At 41.2% G+C, this 26,752-nt stretch overlaps 1 protein-coding gene across 4 annotated transcripts in view; it reads left to right on the forward strand.

Moving 5' to 3' along the window:
- Positions 1–26,752, forward strand: part of LOC130358264 (glycerophosphodiester phosphodiesterase domain-containing protein 5-like) — a 200,565-nt gene that overhangs the window by 120,294 nt on the left and 53,519 nt on the right. For all 4 annotated transcript variants that reach the window (XR_008889445.1, XM_056561240.1, XM_056561242.1 and 1 more), the window contains exons 3-4: positions 17,948–18,051; positions 24,554–24,647. Coding sequence is in view for 3 of the 4 variants with exons in the window: in XM_056561240.1 (XP_056417215.1) it covers positions 17,948–18,051; positions 24,554–24,647 (198 nt within the window). In the remaining variant the exon portion in view is untranslated. The remainder of the gene's footprint in view (positions 1–17,947; positions 18,052–24,553; positions 24,648–26,752) is intronic.

The following is a 26,752-nucleotide window of genomic DNA, read 5'->3' on the forward strand; positions in this document are numbered from 1 at the left end:
GTCACAACTGAGCACATAGCTGCTGTTTTTCTGCTGAAAATCTAATCACTGACTTCTGCTATTCAGGGCACAGCATGATTTATTGCTGGAGGAAGGATAGTCTGAAAGAAAAGAAATCTACAGTGTGTGAGTTGCAGTGTGACCATGCACACAGATGGTGAAAGCAGTTGGCTGGCAGCCATTACACAGAGCTGCACTGACTTCTAAGAGTTGTAGTCAGTGCTGCAACCAAGGAAAAAGTATTTAGGAGACATCAGGGGCCAAAGGAGCTGCAAAAACCACATGGATAACTACAGAGGACACAACAGGTATTGTGGTGGCTTTGGGACATTTTTATGTTTCTTAACTTCCCTGGAGTACCCCTTTAAAGCTGTGGGGGTTCAGCAAGGACACCCTTTAAATATGGTTAGAAAAATGCAGAATTGCAGTACCTGCTGCAGGGAAAACCTTTGACTTAGCCCCTATTAATATCTACCAATGGGATTCTTTTCAGAGGTCTGTCCTTTATGATCAGAATCTGCCCTGCTCATACCTCTATGCATAGACTTTATAATACCACTATACAGTGCACAAAATTATGCCTTCATATAGTGACTGAAATATCTTGCTTTACTGAATCTAAATACCATAAAAACAAAACATTATTGCTGAGTAATTCTGCCAAGCATTGAGCAAATAATCATGAGCAAAGAATACTGCCAAACAGTGATTATTACTGGACAGGGAAACATTCTGTCTGAGCCTTTATCTACGAATGTGGAAGGGGGCACGTTAAAATAATACTTTTATGTAGTGTATGTCACTTTCCTAGACTGAGAAATGCCACGGTTTTGTTGCTAAATAATACCGCCAAACAGTGACTGAATAATGCGGAAAAACAGTGACTCAATAATACCATCATGTTGTTGCTCAATAATACCTCCATACATTGAGTGAATTCTATCGCCAAACATTGAGCGTATAATACTGCCAAACAGGGACTGAATAATACCACCATGTTGTAGGTGAATAGTGCTGTCAAACATTAAAGGGGTACTACTTTGCAGGACATCTTATCCCTTCTCCACAGGATAAAGGACCGCGGGGGTCCGACCTCCGACACTCCCTACAATCTCCTGTCTGGCACCCCAGCTCTGGGGTGCCTGGCAGGAGATCGCAGGGGGTCTGACCACTTGAACAGTTGCTTATCCCCTATACTGTGAAGAGGGGATAAGATATTCTGCGGCGGAGTACCCAATTAGGGGAATAATACTGTCAAACTGAGACTGAATAATACCATCATGTTGTTGCTGAACATTACCCCCATACATTGAGTTAATAATATCGCTAAGTATTGAGTGAATAATACTGCCAAACAGTGACTAAAGGGGTTATCCAGGAAAAAAACTTTTTTTTATATATCAACTGGCTCCAGAAAGTTAAACAGATCTGTAAATTACTTCTATAAAAAAATCTTAATCCTTTCAGTACTTATGAGCTGCTGAAGTTGAGTTGTTCTTTTCTGTCTAAGTGCTCTCTGATGACACCTGTCTTGGGAACCGCCCAGTTTAGAAGCAAATCCCCATAGCAAACCTCTTATCTCTGCTTGTCTCGGCAACTGCACAGAGTAGGTCAGCAGAGAGCACTGATGCCAGACAGAAAACAACAACTCAACTTCAGCAGCTGATAATTATTGAAAGGATTAAGATTTTTTAATATGTCATTTACAAATCTGTTTTACTTTCTTGAGCCAGTTGATAAAAAAAAGAAAAAAAGTTTTTTTTCCTGGAATACCCCTTTAATACAATAATGTTCCTGCTAAATATTACCCCCCATACATTGAGTTAACAATATCGCCAAACATTGAATGAAAAATACTGCCAAACAGTGATTATTACCAATGTGGCGGAGTGACGCATTAAAATAATACTTTTATATAGTACTGAGAAGTACCACTATATTGCTGCTTAATAATACTGCCTAACATTGAGCATAAAAAAAAATGCCAAACAGGGACTGAATAATACCGTAATGTTGCTGAATATCATGCCAACATTGAGAGAATAATACTGCCAAACAGTCATTTTATTTTTTTTTACTATACAGGGTAAAGTTTTGAGTCTTCATCTACAAATGTGGCAGAATGGCGCACAAAATAATATTTTTCAATAATGGCTCAATAATATCACTTTTTCTTGGGACCGATAAATAACACCACATTGTTGCTAAATAATACAGTAGAACAGCGGCTGAATAATACCATCGTGTTGTTCCTGGATAATACCGCCATACATTTAGTGAATAATATCTCCAAACAGTGGCTATTACTAAACAGAGAAAAATTCAGGCAGTGCCGCAGTTTCCTTGCACTCTGATAGGTCTATGAAATGGCGGTATATTATTGGGGAGATGAGCCTCCTATTTCCTGGGATTATTTTCTGTATTTTCTGTTTGACGTTGCGATGTTGGCGTGATGGCTTCCCTCCTCTCACCCTTGGCTCAGACATGAGTTCTCTTGGCAGTAGTTCTGTGTTTGTCTCCTTGTTCAGTCTTTGGACAGCTCTGGAGGGGGGTGGTGGGCTGCCGTCTGCCGTGCTCCACTGCTTTGCCTGACAGTCTTTCCCCGTACAGATCCTTCTTGAGCAGAGTCAGCGGTGTCGAGGTGAATGACTTCCCTGCAGACCTTGAAGTGTTGTGTAGACATTACAGTCACGTTTCTGAATTCGGAGGTGCTCCGGCAGCCCAGAAGTTCTCACCGAACATCCATATTATCAGACGTCACCGCACGTAAAAAATAACGCCATCCTGGTCAATGAGTAATTCACTGCTGCCGCCATTAGACTGCAGGGACTGGTCACATTATCCCTCTACCAATATGCCAGTGTTTTCCAACCAGGGTGCCTCCAGCTGTTGCAAAACTACAACTCCCAGCATGCCTGGACAGCCTCCGGCTGTCCAGGCATGCTGGGAGTTGTAGTTTTGCAACAGCTGGAGGCACCCTGGTTTGGGATTCACTGTAATATACGGTGTATCGTCATGAAGTGACTGAATAATACCACCATGCAGTACCATATAGTATTACTATACCATAACCAGATAAAAGTGCTGAACAGTGACTGAATAATACTGCAACGCTGACGATACCCCAGTCTAGTCTCTTTATGACACCAATAAAACATCTGTAATTTGATACTAGACTAAACCTTGTATTTGACTTGATAAGGGCACACAATGGTACCACCATACTGTGATGTAAATAGTACCACCATATGGCAGCCTAAAGATACTACCATACTGTGACTTAAAAAGTACCTGTCACCAAATAAACATTTCTAAACTAAGTCAGGCTATGTTCCCTAACTACTCCCACCCTTAAAAAATAAAAAAAAATTCAGAGCTTTCAAAAAGTTGTGTAATCATACCTTTTATTCATAGTGCAATCTCCCAGCAGGAGATAGTGGGCGTTTCCCAGCAGGCATGACATCGCTGAAGCCTGCTGGGGGACCACTTCTGCCCTCACATGGTTGCAGTGCTGTGATGAAAAGAGGACCTCAAGCTCTGTGCAGCTTTCAGTGAGGCTCTGTGCAGCTTTCAGTGAGGCTCTGTGCAGCTTTCAGTGAGGCTCTGTGCAGCTTTCAGTGAGGCTCTGTGCAGCTTTCAGTGAGGCTCTGTGCAGCTTTCAGTGAGGCTCTGTGCTGCTTTCAGTGAGGCTCTGTGCCGCTTTCAGTGAGGCTCTGTGCCGCTTTCAGTGAGGCTCTGTGCCGCTTTCAGTGAGGCTCTGTGCCGCTTTCAGTGAGGCTCTGTGCCGCTTTCAGTGAGGCTCTGTGCCGCTTTCAGTGAGGCTCTGTGCCGCTTTCAGTGAGGCTCTGTGCCGCTTTCAGTGAGGCTCTGTGCAGAGAAACACTTTGAGTTTCGTCTCCTGCCAGGCCCGGGAGGAGACCAAACTCACTGTATTAATTGTGACTGGGAACAGAACAGAGCCACCTAGTGGCCGTTTTTTCTATTACATTTTAAATGCAAGTGAATGGGAAAGTGTTTGCTAATTGCACAAGGAACACTATATTAAAAGTTTTTTTATTTGGAGACAGGTCCTCTTTAATGATACCCTAAATAAACATGTCTGAATAATATTAGTGACTGAATATCCCAGTACAGTCATTGAATCCCACCATATAATGCCTGAATAGCGCTATCTAGTCAAAGAATAATACCACCATACAATAATTAAATAGTACAGTCCTATATAGACTTAATAAGACCCCCCCTAAAACCAAGTCTAAATAATACCAGAGTAGCTGAATACCCTACAATGACTGAATATTACCACTATTTAGTCACCGAATTATATTACATACAATGAATGAATTATTCCACCATACTGAGTAAATAAAAAAGCCATACTGTCATAAAGTGACTTAATAATACCGCCATATAGTCAATTAACATCACCATACACTTAATGAATAATACCTCTATTTAGTGATTGAATAGTACAACCATACAATGAAGGAATATTACTACTTTATAGTTTATGAATAATATCACCATACACCAAATAAGTTCACCGTGCCATGTGAATAGAAACACCACACAGAGATTGAACAATACTGTCCTGAAGGGACTTAATAATACCTCTATATAGTCAATAAATAATACCACCATGCCATAATGAATACCATTAACAAGTCAATACCATCTTGTACCCCTAAAACCAGATTTGTGTTCGGGCTCAAAGTGTAGCATGCAATAGCTAGACAATTAATAACTCTTAAAGCGGTTTGAAGTGTTCCATAACCACACGTGAGGGCAAAAATCAAGACAAAATAGGATGGAAAGCAAGCATAGCTATTGACCCAATTAAGTACTGACCTGAGACTTAAAGGGGGTCCTCTGGTGGAAAACCTTTTTATTTTTTTTTATTTTTTTAATCAACTGATGCCAGAAAGTTAAACAGATTTGTAAATGACTTATATTAAAAAAGAAATCTTTACCCTTCCAGTACTTAATAGCGGCTGTATACTACACAGGAAATTCTTTTTTAATTTCTTTTTTGTCTTGTCCACAGTGCTCTCTGCTGACACCTCTGTCCATATCAGGAACTGTCCAGAACAGCATAGGTTTGCTATGGGGATTTTCTCCTGCTCTGGACAGTTCCTGATACGGGCATCAGGTGTCAGCAGAGAGCACTGTGGACAAGACAAAAAAAGAAATGCAAAAAGAAAAGAATTTTCCCTGTAGCATACAGCTGCTGAAAAGTACTGGAAGGATTAAGATTTTTTTTTTATAGAAGTCATTTACAAATCTGTTTAACTTTCTGGCACCAGTTGATATAAAAATAAATAAATAAAGTTTTCCACCAGAGTACCCCTTTAACCCCTTAAGGACGCAGGACGTAAATGTACGTCCTGGTGAGGTGGTACTTAACGCACCAGGACGTACACGATGCCCGTGTCATGCGCGGCTGATCCCAGCTGCTGATCTCGCGGGCGTCCGCCATTAACCCCTCAGGTGCCGGGATCAATACAGATCCCGGCATCTGTGGCAGTGCGCGATTTGAACGAATGATCGGATCGCCCGCAGTGCTGCTGCGGGGATCCGATCATTCATAACGCCGCACGGAGGTCCCCTCTCCTTCCTCCATCCAGCTCCCGGCGTCTCCTGCTCTGGTCTGAGATCGAGCAGACCAGAGCAGAAGATCGCCAATAACACTGATCTGTTCTATGTCGTATACATAGAACAGATCAGTATTAGCAATCATGGTATTGCTATGAATAGTCCCCTATGGGGACTATTCAAGTGTAAAAAAAAATGTAAAAGTAAAAGTAAAAAAAAAGGGAAAAATCCCCTCCCCCAATAAAAAAGTAAAACGTCCGTTTTTTCCTATTTTACCCCCAAAAAGCGTAAAATTTTTTTTTTATAGACATATTTGGTATCGGCGCGTGCGTAAATGTCCGAACTATTAAAATAAAATGTTAATGATCCCGTACGGTGAACGGTGTGAACGAAAAAAAAAAAGTCTAAAATTCCTACTTTTTTAATACATTTTATTAAAAAAAAAAATATTAAAAATGTATTAAAAGTTTTTTATATGCAAATGTGGTATCAAAAAAAAGTACAGATCATGGCGCAAAAAATGAGCCCCCATACCGCCGCTTATACGGAAAAATAAAAAAGTTAGAGGTCATCAAAATAAAGGGATTATAAATGTACTAATGTGGTTAAAAAGTTTGTGATTTTTTTTAAGCGCAACAATAATATAAAAGTATATAATAATGGGTATCATTTTAATCGTATTGACCCTCAGAATAAAGAACACACGTCATTTTTACCATAAATTGTACGGCATGAAAACGAAACCTTCCAAAATTAGCAAAATTGCATTTTTCGTTTTAATTTCCCCACAAAAATAGTGTTTTTTGGTTGCGCCATACATTTTATGATATAATGAGTTATGTCATTACAAAGGACAACTGGTTGCGCAAAAAACAAGCCCTCATACTAGTCTGTGGATGAAAATATAAAAGAGTTATGATTTTTAGAAGGCGAGGAGGAAAAAATTAAAACGTAAAAATTAAATTGTCTGAGTCCTTAAGGCCAAAATGGGCTGAGTCCTTAAGGGGTTAAGACCTTAAAGGGGTACTCCGCCCCTAGACATCTTACCCCCTATCCTTTTGGATAGGGGATAAGATGTCTGATCACGGGTGTCCGGGCAATGGGACCCCAGCGATCTCCCTGCTGCATCCGCCATTCATTTAGAGGTTCGTGACATCACGGCCGTGACCTGCTCGTGACATCATGACCACGCCCCTTCAATGCAAGTCTATTGGAGGGGGCATGATGGCCGTCATGCCCCCTCTATTAGACTTACATTGAAGGGGCATGACCGTGAAGTCACGAGCCTCCACCCAGCTTCGCCAGTCATGCAGCACGGAGCTACGTTTGCTCCATGCACCTGATGTCTGGGATGCGGCAGCAGAGATTGCGGGGGCCCCAGCGGCCGGACCCCTGCGATCAGACATCCTATCTCCTATCCTTTGGATAGGGGATAAGATATCTAGGCGTGGAGTACCCCTTTAAAACATAACACCATGTAAATTCAGCATGAAACAATTAACAAAGGAGCTCACCTACCAATACTTGATTATATGTGTCCGCACTAGATGACCAACACAGCACCCGGAGAAACAATACCCTGATAGAGACCAGGTCAGAACTTCAACCTGCTAGGGTACGAACGTAATTGATGAAATCCATGCTGCTGAACAACTTGTCTAATACCTCACAGAATAGCATGACGAGATAATACATACAGAAAGGAATTATCCAACAATTATGGTTAACGGGGTACTCCACTGCCCCACCATTCAGATCATTTTGTTCCGAACGCTTGGAGTGGGCGGCGGGGGTCATAATGCCACGCCCCCTCCCATAGGTTTGCATTCAGGGGGCGTGGTGTGACGTCATGAGGGGGCGTGGTCGTGACGTCACGACCCCCGCTTCCAGCACCCAGCATTCTATACGAATGCTGCACAGAGATTGCAGGGTTCCCAGCTGTGGGACCCCCCACGATCAGACATCTTATCCCCTATCCTTTGAATAGGGCATAAGATGTCTAGGGGCAGAGTACTCCTTTAAGGGGCAAAAGCAACAAAACATAGTAGTATGGAAATGACATCTGAATTTAAGCGCTGACAGGATTTCCGAAAACCCAATAATTGTTCCAAGCTACGGAATGCAATTAGCAGTAGTAGAAGCCAGCGAGCCTGAAGCCGTGATTGGCAATACAATATCCTAAAAACGTAAACTAAAATGTAACCGATAACATATGAAAGATATGAAATGTAAAATGTGACAGGCAACAAGCAATATAAACACGTAAGCCTGAAGACATGACACGCAACATACAATGTAACTTGAAGACATGACACGCAACATACAATGTAACTTGAAGACATGACACGCAACATACAATGTAACTTGAAGACATGACACGCAACATACAATGTAACTTGAAGACATGACACGCAACATACAATGTAACTTGAAGACATGACACTCAACATACAATGTAACTTGAAGACATGACACGCAACATACAATGTAACTTGAAGACATGACACGCAACATACAATGTAACTTGAAGACATGACACGCAACATATTACGTAACCCGAGAAAATTACAGGTGACTTAAAAGGGTACTTACTTGGAAAACATATATATATATATATATATATATATATATATATATATATATATATCTTAAATCAACTGGTGCCAGAAAGTTAAACAGATTTGTAAATTACTTCTATGTAAAAATCTTAACCCTTCCAGTATTTATCAGCTGCTGTATGCACCACAGGAAGTTCTTTTCTGTCTGACCACAGTGCTCTCTGCTTACACCTCTGTCCATGTTAGGAACTGTCCAGGATAGGTTTGCTATGAGCATGTGCTCCTACTCTGGACAGTTCCTAAAATGGACAGAGGTGTCAGCAGAGAGCACTGTGGTCAGACAGAAAGGAAATTCAAAAAGAAAAGAACTTCCTGTGGCAGCTGATAAGTACTGAAAGGATTAAGATTTTTAAATTGAAGTATTTACAAATCTGTTTAACTTTCTGGCACCAGTTGATTTAAAAAAAAAATGTTTTCCAGTGGAGTACCCCTTTAATATGCAGATATTATAGTCATACAACATGAGCCTAAACGTGAACATCAACGAAGTAGTAATGGCAAACAACAATTAGCTAACTGTGTGAACCTGTGTCATAAAAGTCACACGCGAAATTAACATAAGCGCCTGAAGCATGACTGCCTGACGGATGACAAAATATTGCATACCTACAGTACAACTATGGAACCTGAAAGTGCACTTACCCTGCCAGAAGTAGTGAGAGGCCTGAATGTTTAAGTATCTTCTTATAATTAAGAACCTTCTAATATTGTGACACTGTATGCGTAACAACGAGTTATCTCTACCCAACGTGAGTGACCCAAATATAGAAAACATCATGGCAATGTGTAACCCCTAAAGCATGACAACCTAAGTGATGAAAAAAAATGACAGCCAGGATGTGATGACTTACCTGTGAATGTGACAAACCTGAGTATATTGGACAAATAACAGTACATACATCATACTTACCTACCAACCGTTCGAACCCAAACAAGTCTAACCTGAGAACATAAGAGCGTGTCAGTATAGGCATAGGTATATCAAGAAATGCTTTGTTAGAAACATAAGTCTCATAATGCACATAGTAACATACCACAATTTCACACTACATAAGAATGAGAACTGTGTATGTGAACCATAATATTATTCCTCTGATAAAACGTGTCAGCAACAATAGGTGAACAGTCCATCCCACCTGAAACGTGACAGGTCATGAGGGGTATGTCACTGCATGTGTGTGACGTGTGACCCATTGCTCTGAAGACGTGTCAGCAACAATAGGTGAACAGTCCATCCCACCTGAAAACGTGACAGGTCATGAGGGGTATGTCACTGCATGTGTGTGACGTGTGACCCATTGCTCTGAAGACATGTCAGCAACAATAGGTGAACGGTCCATCCCACCTGAAAACGTGACAGGTCATGAGGGGTATGTCACTGCATGTGTGTGACGTGTGACCCATTGCTCTGAAGACATGTCAGCAACAATAGGTGAACGGTCCATCCCACCTGAAAACGTGACAGGTCATGAGGGGTATGTCACTGCATGTGTGTGATGTGTGACCCATTGCTCTGAAAACGTGTCAGGAATAGGTCAGTAGTGAGGCCGTTACCAAGTTGTTATTGAGCGCCCAATCAAGTTTTGAAAACCTAACATGCCAGACCTAACTAGCTAAACCAAGGCAGCAATGCAATGTAACAGCCTAACATGAAAGACGTGAGAAATACGGTAAAGAATGACAACCTGCCAAAGACAGGCTGAAGAGTAATGTCGTGTGACTACCTATGATGAACATGTGACAAGAGCAACAAGCCAAGTGATATCCTGATTGCCTCACAACCAACTTGATTACATGATAAACAAACACTGCTATCACAAAACCTTAACGTGACTGACCTGAAGACTTGTGACACACGTAGCAAAGATATCATGACAGCCTATCCTAACAAACCTGTGTAATTGATACCGCAACATACCCAAGAACCTGCAAGTAAACATTAAAGCAGTTGTGGTCTCATAAATAAAGGTAATAGACCCAACACATACAGTAAGCCTGACTGTAAGCCATAATAATGGCCCAAATAGAAACAAACCTATATGCTGGTAAGTTTGTGCATCATACATCGTATTACAACTGTAATAATTGCATAGTAAATGTGTTGCAGCAACGAAGCCTAGTTCAGAAACCCTAGCACCCATATTCCTATCTGCCAAAGTGAACGTATGCATGAAAATCATACTAAAGAAGCATGACAAATACTATAGTAACAGTGAACCTGTATGTATGGTGTAGCACCAGAATGTAGCTTGCCTCACAACCGCAACTGCCAAACCACTGGTGCATCCCACCGGAAGACATATCAGGTACCATGTGATACCACCACCACCTATAAGTCAAGATGATATTGCTCTGACAATATGTAACATTTACTGTGAAATTGTATCCCATCGGAAGATATGTCAGTTACAGCGAGGATACAATCACCTATGTAGAGATATTGCTCTGAAGACGTGTCAGTAACAATAACTGAAATTCTATCCCACCTGAAGGCGAGTCAGGTATCGTGGGGATACAACAACCTATATGTCGAGAATGTTATTGCCCTGAAGAGGTATCGGCAACAATAACTGCAAAAATCACATCCCACCTGAAGACGTGTCAGGTACCGCGGGGAAACGACAACATGTGACAACTTACATACACACCACTCCAACCTATAACAAGTACATACTTGTCCCATTCAAACTATAACTTATAACCTAAAACGCAGTCTAACCATAAACCAACTGCTATTCTAATAACCGTAAAAGTGATGTGATAACAATGATATAAGCTGTAACAGCCTACTGACACAAAATAATCATGACTACATAGAGACTTACCACATCGGCTAACTTCCCATCTGACGCCCTTGTAGACAAAATGAATTAACCAAAAGAGCCTAATTGTAAAATAATTAACATAAACGTAAACACCTCTAGTCCCATAAGCATTCACATGAAACAAGAACGAATGTACGAGTGTAAAGCAGAGTGACCACCAAAAACCTAAGCTTCACCCTGCGAGTGCAAGAATGTGCATGAATGACTGCTATGAGGGTGCCTACATGAGCTGACTGCCATGAGGACCTATGAATGACTGACTGCTATGAGGACTTAAAGGATAAGTCTCATGCATAAAACATATCCCCTATCCCAGTGTTTCCCAACCACGGTGCCTCCAACTGTTGCAAATCTACAACTCCCAGCATGCCCAGACAGCCGAAGGCAACTGGAGGCACCCTGGTTAGGAAACACTGCCCTATCCTAAGGATAAGGGATACGTTTTAGATTGCGGGGGGTCCGAGCGCTGGAGCCCCTGTGCTGTAGCACAAGTCCGCATCACAACCCCCTGCCCGAAGCTGAGGCCGCCACGCCCCCTCCATTAAGCTCTATGGGAGAGCCGAAGGTTGCCGAGCGTCTCTCCCATAGAATTATATGGAGGGGGTGTGGCAGCCTCCGCTTAGGGCGGGGGTTGTGACGCGATCCTGTGCTCCAACACAGTGGCTCCGTACAGGAGATCGCAGGGGGCCTCAGCTCTCGGACCCACCGTGATATAACACCTATACCCTATCCTTTGGATAGAGGATACGTTTTTATGCATGAGACTTATCCTTTAAAGAGTACCTACCATCAACTTTCCCTAATTCCCCCTCCCCATCTGTCCCTGACTAACTATCTCTATCTCTGTCCTTTATTTATTTATTTTTTTATTCCAAACCCCCTGTAAATGCCTTGTTTGTTCTATCTTCGGTAGCTCAGTTTGGAGCTGTGTGCGAGGGGAGGAAGTGGGCGTGGCCCGGCAGGCGTGACGTCATCTGATTCCTGCCAGGGCCGGCTTCTGCCCTGCTTCCTGTATGCAGTGCTCCCTCTCAGGAGCGCGCATACCGGCTCAGCACACTGCAGGGACGGCAGCTTCTGAGTCTCCTCCTCTCTATTTGGCTATACACGTGCCATACAGAGAGGAGGAACACATGAGGACAGAGCTGCCGCGCCCTGCACTTGTGCGAGCACAGCGCTCACTCACGCCTGTCTAATTGACAGGCGGGGAGCTGCGCTGAGCCCGTCATGCGCTCAGGCAGCGCCTGTGATTTTGGACTCGCTGCCAGCCCGTCGTGAGTCCGAAATCACTGAAAATGCTTGCGGCCAGGGACTCCTAGGGAGACCCCTAGTGGCCACAGCTTCAAAGTGAAAATAGGCATAGAATAAAGCATTTTTTAAGTAAATCTAATTAAAAAGTTGTTTCATATTTAATAAACTATAACATATCCAAAAACATTTTTGATGATAGGTACTCCTTTAAATATGGGGCGCTATGAAGGCGTATGCATGGAATAGCTATTTTTATTTTATTAAACCCACTATATATCGTATAATAAACAACACAACTTAGCCATGAGAGGACACGTGGCTGCAGCTTTAGTGGCACAATGTGATTAAACTCAGCAGCGTTAGGATACGTGTAGATGCATAACAAATGCAAATTGGTGGTAACAGGACATATGTAACCGCAACTGACAAAATGCAACGCAATCAGCTGCTACAAGATCCGTAAAAGCAATAGTAAGACAATGTAAGGTAAGACAACTGTGACAGATAGGGTTGCCACCTGGCCAGTATTTTACCGGTATTTTGGCGACCCTGTAGGTATTTTTATATTAAAAATACCAGCAATGCAATGGCCGGTATTTTTCCAACCAATCCTCCAACTCCCGGAATGTTGCACCATAGCCTATACCAGTGTTTCCCAACCAGAACACCTACAGCTGTTGCAAAACTACAACTCCCAGCATGCCCGGACAGCCAACGGCTGTCCGGGCCTGCTGGGAGTTGTAGTTTTGCAAAAGCTGGAGACACCCCTGGTTGGGAAACACTGACCTATACTATATACTACTAAACAGTCCAACATGCTGGGAGTTGTAGTTTTACAACAGCTGGAGGCACCCCTGGTTGGGAAACACTGACCTATACTATATACTACTAAATAGTCCAACATGCTGGGAGTTGTAGTTTTACAACAGCTGGAGGCACCCCTGGTTGGGAAACACTGACCTATACTATATACTACTAAATAGTCCAACATGCTGGGAGTTGTAGTTTTCGTTTGGGGCAGCTGCTGAGCCACAGGCTTTATTGGGACATGCTGGGAGTTGTAGTTAGTAACTAACTGTAACTCCCAAATTTAATTAAAAAAGCGATCAAAAGGTCACATCAAAACAAAAATGGTCCTGTTAAAAACTACAGATCGGGGCACAAAAAATTAGCCCTCATACAGAAACATAGAATGTGTCGGCAGATAAGAACCATTTGGCCCATCTAGTCTGTCCAATAATCTGAATCCTATCAATAGTCCCTGGCCCTATCATATATGAAGGATAGCCTTATACCTATCCCTATCTTATATGAAGGATAGCCTTATGTCTATCTTATATGAAGGAAAGCCTTATGTCTATCCCTATCTTATATGAAGGATAGCCTTATGTCTATCCCTATCTTATATGAAGGATAGCCTTATGTCTATCCCTATCTTATATGAAGAATAGCCTTATGCCTATCCCTATCTTATATGAAGGATAGCCTTATACTTATCCCTATCTTATATGAAGGATAGCCTTATGCCTATCTCTATCTTATATGAAGGATAACCTAATGCCTATCCCTATCTTATATGAAGGATAGCCTTATACTTATCCCTATCTTATATGAAGGATAGCCTTATGCCTATCCCTATCTTATATGAAGGATAGCCTTATGTCTATCTCTATCTTATATGAAGGATAACCTAATGCCTATCCCTATCTTATATGAAGGATAGCCTTATACTTATCCCTATCTTATATGAAAGATAGCCTTATGCTTATCTTTATCTTATATGAAAGATAGCCTTATGTCTATCCCTATCTTATATGAAGAATAGCCTTATGCTTATCCCTATCTTATATGAAGGATAGCCTTATGCTTATCTTTATCTTATATGAAGGATAGCCTTATGCTTATCCCTATCTTATATGAAGGATAGCTTTATGCTTATCCCTATCTTATATGAAGGATAGCCTTATGCTTATCCCTATCTCTATCTTATATGAAGGATAGCCTTATGCCTATCCCTATCTTATATGAAGGATAGCCTTATACTTATCCCTATCTTATATGAAGGATAGCCTTATGCCTATCTCTATCTTATATGAAGGATAACCTAATGCCTATCCCTATCTTATATGAAGGATAGCCTTATACTTATCCCTATCTTATATGAAGGATAGCCTTATGCTTATCCCTATCTTATATGAAGGATAGCCTTATGTTTATCTCTATCTTATATGAAGGATAGCCTTATGCCTATCTCTATCTTATATGAAGGATAGCCTTATGCCTATCCCTATCTTATATGAAGGATAGCCTTATGCCTATCTCTATCTTATATGAAGGATAGCCTTATACTTATCCCTATCTTATATGAAGGATAGCCTTATGCCTATCCCTATCTTATATGAAGGATAGCCTTATACTTATCCCTATCTTATATGAAGGATAGCCTTATGTCTATCTCTATCTTATATGAAGGATAGCCTTATGCCTATCCCTATCTTATATGAAGGATAGCCTTATGCCTATCTCTATCTTATATGAAGGATAACCTAATTCCTATCCCTATCTTATATGAAGGATAGCCTTATACTTATCCCTATCTTATATGAAGGATAGCCTTATGTCTATCTCTATCTTATATGAAGGATAGCCTTATGCCTATCCCTATCTTATATGAAGGATAGCCTTATGTCTATCCCTATCTTATATGAAGGATAGCCTTCTGCCTATCTCTATCTTATATGAAGGATAGCCTTATGCCTATCTCTATCTTATATGAAGGATAGCCTTATGCTTATCCCTATCTTATATGAAGGATAGCCTTATGCCTATCCCTATCTTATATGAAGTATAGCCTTATGTCTATCCCTATCTTATATGAAGGATAGCCTTATGCCTATCCCTATCTTATATGAAGGATAGCCTTATGCCTATCCCGATCTTATATGAAGGATAGCCTTATGCTTATCCCTATCTTATATGAAGGATAGCCTTATGCTTATCCCATTCATGCTTAAACTCCTTCACTGTATTTGCAGCGACCACTTCTGCAGGAAGGCTATTCCATGCATCCACTACTCTCTCAGTAAAGTAATACTTCCTGATATTACTGCAGACACCTTTCCCCTCTATATAACACTATGTCCTCTATATAACACTATGTTCTCTATATAACACTATGTCCTCTATATAACACTAGGTTCTCTTGTGGTAGTTTTTCTTCTATATAAATCTCTTCTCCTCCTTTACAGTGTTGATTCCCTTTGTGTATATAAAAGTCTCTATCATATCCCTCTGTCTCTTCTTTCTTCTATACATGTTAAGATCCTTTTAACCTTTCCTGGTAAGTTTTATCCTGCAATCCATGTACTAGTTTAGTAGATGGATTTCAGGATAAAACGTGCGTGATTAGGGAAAGTTGATGGTAGGTACTCTTTAAAGGATAAATCTCATGCATAAAAACGTATCCTCTACAGGCCCGTATAAGGACAAATAATAAAGTTATAGGGGTCAGAATAGGACAAAATTTCCCTTGCATATGTGTATCCTGTGATGTCACGCATATATAATTAATTATGCAAATTAGCATGGCTTTTTATTTATTTTTTTTTATTTTTATTTTTTTTGCATGAAAGGTAGCAACCATAGTGACAGGTCATAGGAAAAAGCCAGTGTAGTGACAAAATACCATGAAAGTCAGCAGTAACAGTAACACAAATGCAAAATGTAATGCTACTCAGAAAGGAAATGTTTAGATTTAGGACTTCCGTGCACCGCGACCGAGGTGCGCTGCCACAGATCCTACATAGGGAACAGGTGAGAAGGATAGTGGATGCCTGAAATGGGCAGTCGGATGTGGATGCAAACGTGAAACTAAGTTTAGGGATTGATAGCTAGTGGCACGCAGGAATTAACCACAAGCTCTCAAGACCTGGGGCCCTAATAATGCCTGGCTATCTGTGTCCTGCTCCACCTCATAGCCCCGCACACACTCGGCGCGGAGCACGAGAGAGCCTGAAACACAGCCGCCAACCATCCCCTGGTGCCGGCGGCACGAGCACATGCTGCACTTTCTAAGAATTCAGCAGGCTCAGCGTATGATGCTGGACACAGAATACATCACCGGCTCCTTAATATTGAGTCACCGTCCAAGAGAATGATCATGACCGCAGGAACAATCAGCGGCCCGGCCCGCAGCCAATTGTCCTGAGCATGTAGCGAACGGAATCTCCATGACATGTGGGGGGAAATTCAAACATCAGGTCACCGGCACCTTGCACCAAAATGCCGGTCTCTGTGAACGCCACCCACGCACTGAATGGAGGCACAAGGGGGCTATAAAGACCCACGTCCCTTCCACAAATACAGCCCTGAGGGCTTAATACATATGCTGATCCCATAGAAATAGCAGCAGCAGTATACAGATGGAGCTGGAGAGGAGGTATATAACTACTATATATATCCTGACCCTATAGAGATAGCAGCAGCAGTATACAGATAGAGCTGGAGGAGAGACATATAACTAGTTATTAACTACTATACATTGTGATCCCATAGAGCGTGCTGAAGTATATAGAGGGACCTAGAGGGGAGGTGTTATACTACTTTATATCCTGATCCCATAGAGAGTGTAGTAGTATACAGACAGAGCTGGGAGGGGAGGTGTAAAACTACTATATATCCTGATCCCGTAGAGATAGCAGGAGCAGTATACAGATAGAGCTGGAAGGGGAGGTATATAACTACTATATATCCTGATCTCATAGAGATAGCAGCAGTATACAGATAGAGCTGGAGGGGAGGGATCTGTAAGCTGGAAGAGGGATCTGATAGGTGATGATGTCATCCTGTAATTCAAAGGAAGTCTGCTGACCCAGGAGTGACTGCTTCCTGTGACACAATAAACACTCATTTTCGTGGGTCAGAATGGTGAACACGTGGCCCGGTTACAGTAATAAAAGACACAGATGCAGCTTTGCCGGAATAAAATAGATGGAAGAGAAACCAACTCAGAGCGCTTCTTTAATCTTATACCCCTGCCTTATTTATAAAGTGGGTTATTCCGGCAATAACTGTTTCGGAACAAGCAATTCCCAAATAGACAGTGGAGAGTTCCCCTTTAAGGACTGTATTTTTTGCCGCTGAAGGTTTGGGATAAGCGCGTTATTTTTGGAGGACAACCTTGGCTTCTTATCTTAATAGGAGTCCTGGTCAGATGATGAATATCTCCGATCACAGGACGGGGACAGAATGTGAAGTCCACATCCCGAAAATATTTCACATTCTTCTGGTCACATGACCTTGAGGATGATTAACCCTGTTGAGGGCTCGGCGACATGTTATTGCCCGATAATGATGTATGATTTTATTTTCAGTTTTAAATCTAAAATATTATATTTCAAGAATATTTTCTCTTCTGCCCCAACCTGCGGACAGCTGCAGAGCTCGTAACAGTGTATCAGAGCCCTCTCCTGTAACAAGTCCTGCAGATACACATCCCCCGCCTTTTTTTTTAGAAGAGAGCTTTAAAAATGACAAATAATCAAAATACAAAGTATAATAGTGAGTTGCAGAACTCTTTATTGACATCGAACCAGGAATAATCCTTCTAGATTGTTGTATTACTTTACTTTGTCGCTGATCCTGAATTCTTCTCTTTATCCGCAGTGGGAGCTTCTATGGTTTGTGATCCTCACGTTCACCTTCTTCTTCACACTCACCTGGTTTTACTTTTGGTGGGAAGTTCGCAACGACTACAATGAGTTCAACTGGTGAGTACATCCCCTCTATATACTTATATTCTTGTATATAGGAGCAGTATTATAGTAGTTATATTCTTGTATATAGGAGCAGTATTATAGTAGTTATATTCTTGTATATATAGGAGCAGTATTATAGTAGTTATATTCTTGTATATAGGAGACAGTATTATAGTAGTTATATTCTTGTATATAGGAGCAGTATTATAGTAGTTATATTCTTGTATATAGGAGCAGTATTATTGTAGTTATATTCTTGTATATAGGAGGTAGTATTATAGTAGTTATATTCTTATATATAGGAGCATTATTATAGTAGTTATATTCTTGTATATAGGAGGCAGTATTATAGTAGTTATATTCTTAAATATAGGAGCAGTATTATAGTAGTTATATTCTTGTATATAGGGGCAGTATTATAGTAGTTATATTCTTGTATATAGGAGCAGTATTATAGTAGTTATATTCTTGTATATAGGAGCAGTATTATAGTAGTTATATTCTTGTATATAGGAGCAGTATTATAGTAGTTATATTCTTGTATATAGGAGCAGTATTATAGTAGTTATATTCTTGTTTATAGGAGCAGTATTATAGTAGTTATATTCTTGTTTATAGGAGCAGTATTATAGTAGTTATATTCTTGTATATAGGAGCAGTATTATAGTAGTTATATTCTTGTACATAGGAGCAGTATTATAGTAGTTATATTCTTGTATATAGGAGACATTATTATAGTAGTTATATTCTTGTATATAGGAGGCAGTATTATTGTAGTTATATTCTTGTATATAGGAGGTAGTATTATAGTAGATATATTCTTGTATATAGGAGCAGTATTATAGTAGTTATATTCTTGTATATAGGAGCAGTATTATAATAGTTATATTCTTGTATATAGGAGCAGTATTATAATAGTTATATTCTTGTATATAGGAGCAGTATTATAGTAGTTATATTCTTGTATATAGGAGCAGTATTATAGTAGTTATATTCTTGTATATAGGAGGCAGTATTATTGTAGTTATATTCTTGTATATAGGAGGTAGTATTATAGTAGATATATTCTTGTATATAGGAGCAGTATTATAGTAGTTATATTCTTGTATATAGGAGCAGTATTATAATAGTCATATTCTTGTATATAGGAGACATTATTATAGTAGTTATATTCTTGTATATAGGAGGCAGTATTATAATAGTTATATTCTTGTCTATAGGAGCAGTATTATAGTAGTTATATTCTTGTATATAGGGGTCAGTATTATAGTAGTTATATTCTTGTATATAGGAGCAGTATTATAGTACTTATATTTTTGTATATAGGAGCAGTATTATAGTAGTTATATTCTTGTATATAGGAGCAGTATTATAGTAGTTATATTCTTGTATATAGGAGACAGTATTATAGTAGTTATATTCTTGTATATAGGAGCAGTATTATAGTAGTTATATTCTTGTATATAGGAGCAGTATTATAGTAGTTATATTCTTGTATATAGTAGCAGTATTATAGTAGTTATATTCTTGTATATATAGGAGCAGTATTATAGTAGTTATATTCTTGTATATAGGAGCGGTATTATAGTAGTTATATTCTTGTATATAGGAGCAGTATTATAGTAGTTATATTCTTGTATATAGGAGCGGTATTATAGTAGTTATATTCTTGTATATAGGAGCAGTATTATAGTAGTTATATTCTTGTATATAGGAGCAGTATTATAGTAGTTATATTCTTGTATATAGGAGGCAGTATTATAGTAGTTATATTCTTGTATATAGGAGCAGTATTATAGTAGTTATATTCTTGTACATAGGAGCAGTATTATAGTAGTTATATTCTTGTATATAGGAGCAGTATTATAGTAGTTATATTCTTGTATATAGGAGGCAGTATTATAGTAGTTATATTCTTGTATATAGGAGCAGTATTATAGTAGTTATATTCTTGTACATAGGAGCAGTATTATAGTAGTTATATTCTTGTATATAGGAGCGGTATTATAGTAGTTATATTCTTGTATATAGGAACAGTATTATAGTAGTTATATTCTTGTATATAGAAGCAGTATTATAGTAATTATATTCTTGTATATAGGAGCAGTATTATAGTAGTTATATTCTTGTATATAGGAGCAGTATTATAGTAGTTATATTCTTGTATATAGGAACAGTATTATAGTAGTTATATTCTTGTATATAGGAGCAGTATTATAGTAGTTATATTCTTGTATATAGGAGCAGTATTATAATAGTTATATTCTTGTATATAGGAGCAGTATTATAGTAGTTATATTCTTGTATATAGGAGCAGTATTATAGTAGTTATATTCTTGTACATAAGGGTAGTATTATAGTAGTTATATTCTTGTACATAAGGGTAGTATTATAGTGTGTGTATATATATATATATATATATATATATATATATATATATATATATTCTTCTACATAAGGGCAATGTTCTCTCTGTTAGTATTGGTATCGAAGAAATATTCTGCTTTTTCCCACAAACAGCAGCGGACTCAGTGGGGTTTGCGGTGATTTAGTAATTTTGACTGTTTTAGTTGGCGTTTGGCCTTCGGAGGAGGATTGTTCTGTGATGTTTGCAATGTGTTTCTGTCTTGTTGGACTGATCAGGATGGATGAGCTGCTTAATATTCAGCTGTAGCCTTTCTGTATGTGCGATGTGCCCGGCCTGTGTTGGGGAGGTATGAGGTCTCCTATAGACATGCGGGGACACTGCTGTAGGTCAGACAGGCCATGGTGGGGGATACCTGGGACCTTTAATGTGATATATTCCTGCCTCCATTGTTAGTTTTTCTTGCTGCCTCTCTGTATTCCAACAATCAGCACTGATACTTGTTTAAAGAGGAAAGATGTCGTCTCCTTCAGACAGACACATGGAAAAATTACCACAGACGCCTCCATTTGGATTGTGATGTGATGTTCTAGTGCAGTTTTTATTTAAAGGCGTACCCCTCTTATAAAAGAAAACTTATCTCTGTCCACAGAGTAAGGTGTAAGTGCCCTATTGCGGGGGCTCAGACTGCTGGGATGCTCTGTTGATCATTGGCAGCAGCGATGTTCTTCCTCAGCCCATGCGGGCAGTCACTGCTGAGACCAGTTTGTCTTAGAAGGTAGGGACCAGAGCACTCACTGGTAAGAGGCAGGCCCGTTCCGGAGATATTGAGGTATCCCAGTGGTCTAACCAATTGCCTCACACCCCCCCCCCCCCCTGCAATCAGACACTTATCGCCTATTCTGTGGATAGGGGTACGTTTTTCATAACTGGAGTACCAGTATTGCTCTGCACCCCTTACCAGCTCCCTACCACCTCATAGAGAGAGCCTGTGAGTCCTCCTTCCCCTCCCACTCATAGAGAGAGCCTGTGAGTCCTCCTTCCCCTCCCACTCATAGAGAGAGCCTGTGAGTCCTGCTTCCCCCATCAGCTCATAGAGAAAGCCTGTGAGTCCTGCTTCCCACCCACTCATAGAGAAAGCCTGTGAGTCCTGCTTCCCCACCCACTCATAGAGAAAGCCTGTGAGTCCTGCTATCCCACCCACTCATAGAGAAAGCCTGTGAGTCCTGCTTCCCCCATCAGCTCATAGAGAGAGCCTGTGAGTCCTGCTTCCCCTCCCACTCATAGAGAAAGCCTGTGAGTCCTGCTTCCCCTCCCACTCATAGAGAAAGCCTGAGAGTCCTGCTTCCCCTCCTCTCCTAGAGAAAGCCTGTGAGTCCTGCTTCCCCCACCCACTCATAGAGAAAGCCTGTGAGTCCTGCTTCCCCACCCATTCATAGAGAAAGCCTGTGAGTCCTTGCTTCCACGCCTCTATATCTTTTTGTCCTCTTTTATTAAAGTGGAGGCTGCACTTGGATTTAGTATTTCACGTTGACCTTAAGGATCATTTATCCTAAGGAGACAAATGGAAATTGGTTGTGTAAAGGCCCCAGTGATGTCACCCATCAAACATTTTCTGCAAATCATCATAGAAGGAGCTGAACAGATGCATACTGAACGGATCTATACATCCGGGTGTATATCCCGCATTATTGTTGGGTTATGTGTCCAGGGGGCGGTCCTTCCCAGTTATTGACAGATCACTCATTTGATGACTCCCTGGACTCCTAAATCAGATTTACTTGGATTTTTATGCAGAGATCCTGAATGTTCTTCTATAGACCTATATGACCATGTTCTCCGCTCCTCCAGCTCTATAACCTGCTGCCTGCGGACTAATCCACGTAAAGGGTTAAGAAGCCAATAGACAGAATGGCCTCGAATAGACCGGGATACCAGCGGATTAAACACTTTCCAGGTCTTTTATGGGCAGCTTTCTTTTCGCCTTCTCTTTGATCTTTGGCTGAGTAGAGTAGACGGATTGGGACTTAAAGAGGTAATCCGCTGCTCAGCGTTTGGAACCAAGCCGGGAGCTTGTGACATCATAGTTCCGCTCCCCTCATGACACGCCCCACCCCCTCAATGCAAGTCTATGGGAGGGGGCGTGACGGATGTCACGCCCCCTCCCATAGACTTGCATTGAGGGGGCGGGGTGTGGTGTCATCAGGGGGGCGGGTCTATGACATCACGATCGCCGGCTCCAGCGTTCGTAACAGTTTGTTCCAAACGCTGAGCAGTCGAGTACCCCTTTAAGCCATTGCGGCCATCGTGACCGTCACAGGAGCTTAAGGGGACATTGCCCTCCGGTCACTGATTTGGAATAAAGAAGGGATTTAGTAAGACTAAGGATTTTCTCAAATTGGACTCAGGCCAATAAACTTTTTGGGGGAGATTTATCAATATCTGTGCAAAGGAAAAGTTACTGAGTTGCCCATAGCAACCAATCAGATCGCTTCTTTCATTTTGCAGAGGCCTTGTTAAAAATGAAAGTAGCGATCTGATTGGTTGCTATGGGCAACTCAGCAGCTTTTCCTCTAGAAAGGTTTTGATAAATCTGCCCCTTTATGCCATATGTCCGGTAGTTATATTAAAGGGGTACTCCGCTGCTCAGCGTTTGGAACAAACAGTTCCAAACGCTGGAGCCAGCTCCAGGAGCTTGTGAGGTCATAGCCCCGCCCCCTCGTCACGTCCTGCCCCTTCAATGCAAGTCTATGGGAGGGGGCGTGACAGCCGTCACACCCCCTTCCATAGACTTGCATTGAGGTGGCGGGGCGTGAAGTCACGACGGGGCGGGGCTATGACATCACAATCTCCCGACTCCAGCGTTCGGAACAGTTTGATCGAAACTCTGAGCAGCAGAGTACCCCTTTAAAGGGGTACTCCGGTGGAAAACTTCATTTTTTTTTTTTTAAATCAACTGGTGCCAGAAAGTTAAACAGATTTGTAAATGACTTCTATTAAAAAAAAATCTTAATCCTTCCAGTACTACTTAGCTGCTGAATACTACAGAGGAAATGGTTTTCTCTTTGGAACACAGAGCTCTCTGCTGACATCACGGCCACAGTGCTCTCTGCTGACATCTCGGTCCATTTTAGGAACTGTCCAGAGCAGCATATGTTTGCTATGGGGATTTTCTCCTACTCTGGACAGTTCTTCTTTTATTTTTTCTTTATTATTATTTTTTTTACCCTATGGACAGAGGTGTCAGCAGAGAGCACTGTGCTAGTGATGTCAGCAGAGAGCTCTGTGTTCCAAAAAGAAAAGAATTTCCTCTGTAGTATTCAGCAGCTAATAAGTACTGGAAGGATTAAGATTTTTTAAAAGAAGTAATTTACAAATCTGTTTAACTTTCTGGCACCAGTTGATTTAAAAAAAAAAAAAGGCTTTCCACCGGAGTACCTGTTTAAGTTGCAAGCATGTCAAAAAGTTTCCAAATTTTGAGCAACTGAGCTTTGATGTTTTAACACCAGAATCTTAAAATATATATTATGATCGATTCCCCCCAAAGTGTAGAAGTCTTTTTGCTGATTAGATCAAAGGGTGGACAAGTTCTACTTGGATTTCCACTGGTGACCTTAGAGTTGGGGGCGCTGTTGCAATGGTGGCTATGGAAGCTTCTATTCCCCCCCCCTAGTAGTGGTGATATGCGGTACTGCATGTGACCAAGGTCATTGCAAGTAGTCATTTTTGAATGTGTTATCCACTGAAAATGATGCAAACTTTAATTTTTTTTAGATATTTTGGTGCTCTCTGCCTTTACTTATTGTGTTTTCTGTTATATTTTACAAGATAATAGTGGTTCTGGTATTGCTTATGTATAGTGCCAGCTGCAGTACACCTGTAAGAATGTCCTTGTGTCCTCACAGAAGTCATAGCTGCTTCTTTGCAGGGAAGAGGGAACTTACACAGTGAATTTGCATCGCTGGTGCCCCCTATGGACCGTGTGCTTTGACATATGTAAATATTTCTTCTTTCTTTGCAGATTTGCGTTGGCCTCCACTCATCTTTTTTTCATACCCTTTTCTTTGCTCTTACAGGATGGCGTCCACCGCTCATATACTGTAGGTGACTACTTATCATGTGACCTGATAGCGTATTTCTGTATTCCAGGTTTTTATATAACAGAACAGGACAATGGAGTGACTGGTCCATTCCAATCCTCGTATCTACTGCTGCTGGGTTCACATATATTACAGCACTCTTGGTAAGGGGTCGGTCCCATTATAACAGCATTTTACATATATATCAATGACAGATCTGATTTACTTGTTTTGTACTGATACATTCTATTTCATGCAATAGTCACCTCCGGAGCTGCATTCACAATTCTGTTCTGAGCTTGTACTCTGATACCACCAAGGGTTTTACCACTCCATGTCCTAGACATCTATTCCCCTATCCAAAGTATAGGGGCTAAGATGTCTGATCATGGGTGTCCCGCCACTGGGGACCCCCGCGATTTCCCTGCTGCACCCAGCGTTTGTTTAGAGCGTCTGGGGCAGCACCGGAGGCTTTTGACATGACGGCTGTGCCCCGCATTGCCAGTCATCCGGTACGGAGCGAAGTTTACTCCGTGCACCGGATGTCTGGGGTTCCGCAGCCGAGATAGTGGGGGTTCTTTGAATAGGGGATAAGATGTCTAGTGGCGGAGTACCCCTTTAAGCAGCAATGTAATACATCACCTTCAAGAATGTCGGAGCAGATTCCACTGAAAGAATGAACCTGTTCAGTCTTATAAATTAATTTTCCGTGCCAGAATGTTCCACCGTGTAAATTCTTTGCTGTGCACCCCATTGAAAACATGGGAAGAAAGCGGCACTGGAATTTCCGAGCCGAATTCCGCTCAGAAATTCCTGTGTGTGAATGGGCCCTTAAAAGGGGTACTCCGCTGCTCAGTATTTGGAACAAACTGCTCCGAACGCTGGAGTCGGCGCGGCTCTCAGAATTTGGAACAAACTGTTCCGAAGACTGGAGCCGGGAGCTTGTGACGTCATAGCCCCGCCCCCTCAAGACATCACACCCCGCCCTTTCAATGCAAGTCTATGGGAGGGGGCGTGACAGCTGTCAAGCCCCCTCCCATAGACTTGCATTGAGGGCGCAGGACATGACGTCATGAGGGGGCTATGACGTCACAGGCTCCCGGCTCCAGTGTTCGGAACAGTTTGTTCCAAATTCTGAGTACCCCTTTAATTAATTTGCAGATTCCCCATCAATTGATTTCTGAGCTGCCCTGTTTGGACAGCGGCGGCTATAAGGGTGCAGATCTAGTCTAGAGATAAATTGCATCACAGTAGAGAATACTGAATGCAGCTTTGGATGCGACTGAATTGGTAAAGTTTCTCCTTGAGGAGAACGCTAATAGACATGTGGAGTCTTGTAGGCCGTACAAAGCTCTGCTGAGCAAAACAAAATGCAAAATGTGCACTTTTGGGGTTCTTGCCCCCTCATCTGTACAAAGCAGGGTGCAGGCTGGCTAGCAGAGAGGCCTTTCTCGTGGTATGCGACTTAAATAGTAAAGTTTCTTCTTGAGGAGAGCACCAAAAGACATGTGGAATCTTGTAATCCATGCAAAGCTCCCCTGAGCAAAACAATAGGCTAAATAGCCCTTCAGAAGAAAGAGACCATGCTCTCTGCTGCCGCCTATTGGAAGTAGCAAACCCTTCACGTCAATGTTTAACCCCTTAAAGGGAATCTCTTTCGGTTGTGTTTGATGCGAAGAGCTGCAGACACTGTTCGATACCTTTCCTTAAGGTAATGGCGGTCGCCCAAGTTTCTCAGCCAAGTGTCAAAGAGGAGGGGCTGAGCTGCTCAAGTGCCACAGCCTGGCCCGCCTCCTCCCTCACCTCATAGACTCTTCTTAAAGGGGTACTCAGGTGGAAAACTTTTTTTTTTTTTTTTTTTTAAATCAACTGGTACCAGAAAGTTAAACAGATTTGTAAATGACTACTTTACATAAAAAAAAATCTTAATCCTTCCAGTACTTATTAGCTGCTGAATACTACAGAGGAAATTCTTTTCTTTTTGGAACACAGAGCTCCCTGCTGAATCACGAGCACAGTGCTCTCTGCAGACATCTCAGTCCATTTTAAGAACTGTCCAGAGTAGGAGAAAATCCCCATAGCAAACAAATGCTGCTCTGGACAGTTCCTAAAATGGACAGGATGTCAGCAGAGAGCACTGTGCCCGTGATGTCAGCAGAAAGCACTGTGTTCCAAAAAGAAAATAATTTCCTCTGTAGTGTTCAGCAGCTAATAAGTACTGGAAGGATTAAGATTTTTTAATAGAAGTCATTTACAAATCCGTTTAGCT

This window comes from Hyla sarda, chromosome 2 (assembly GCF_029499605.1).
Source record: "Hyla sarda isolate aHylSar1 chromosome 2, aHylSar1.hap1, whole genome shotgun sequence".
NCBI lineage: Eukaryota > Metazoa > Chordata > Amphibia > Anura > Hylidae > Hyla > Hyla sarda.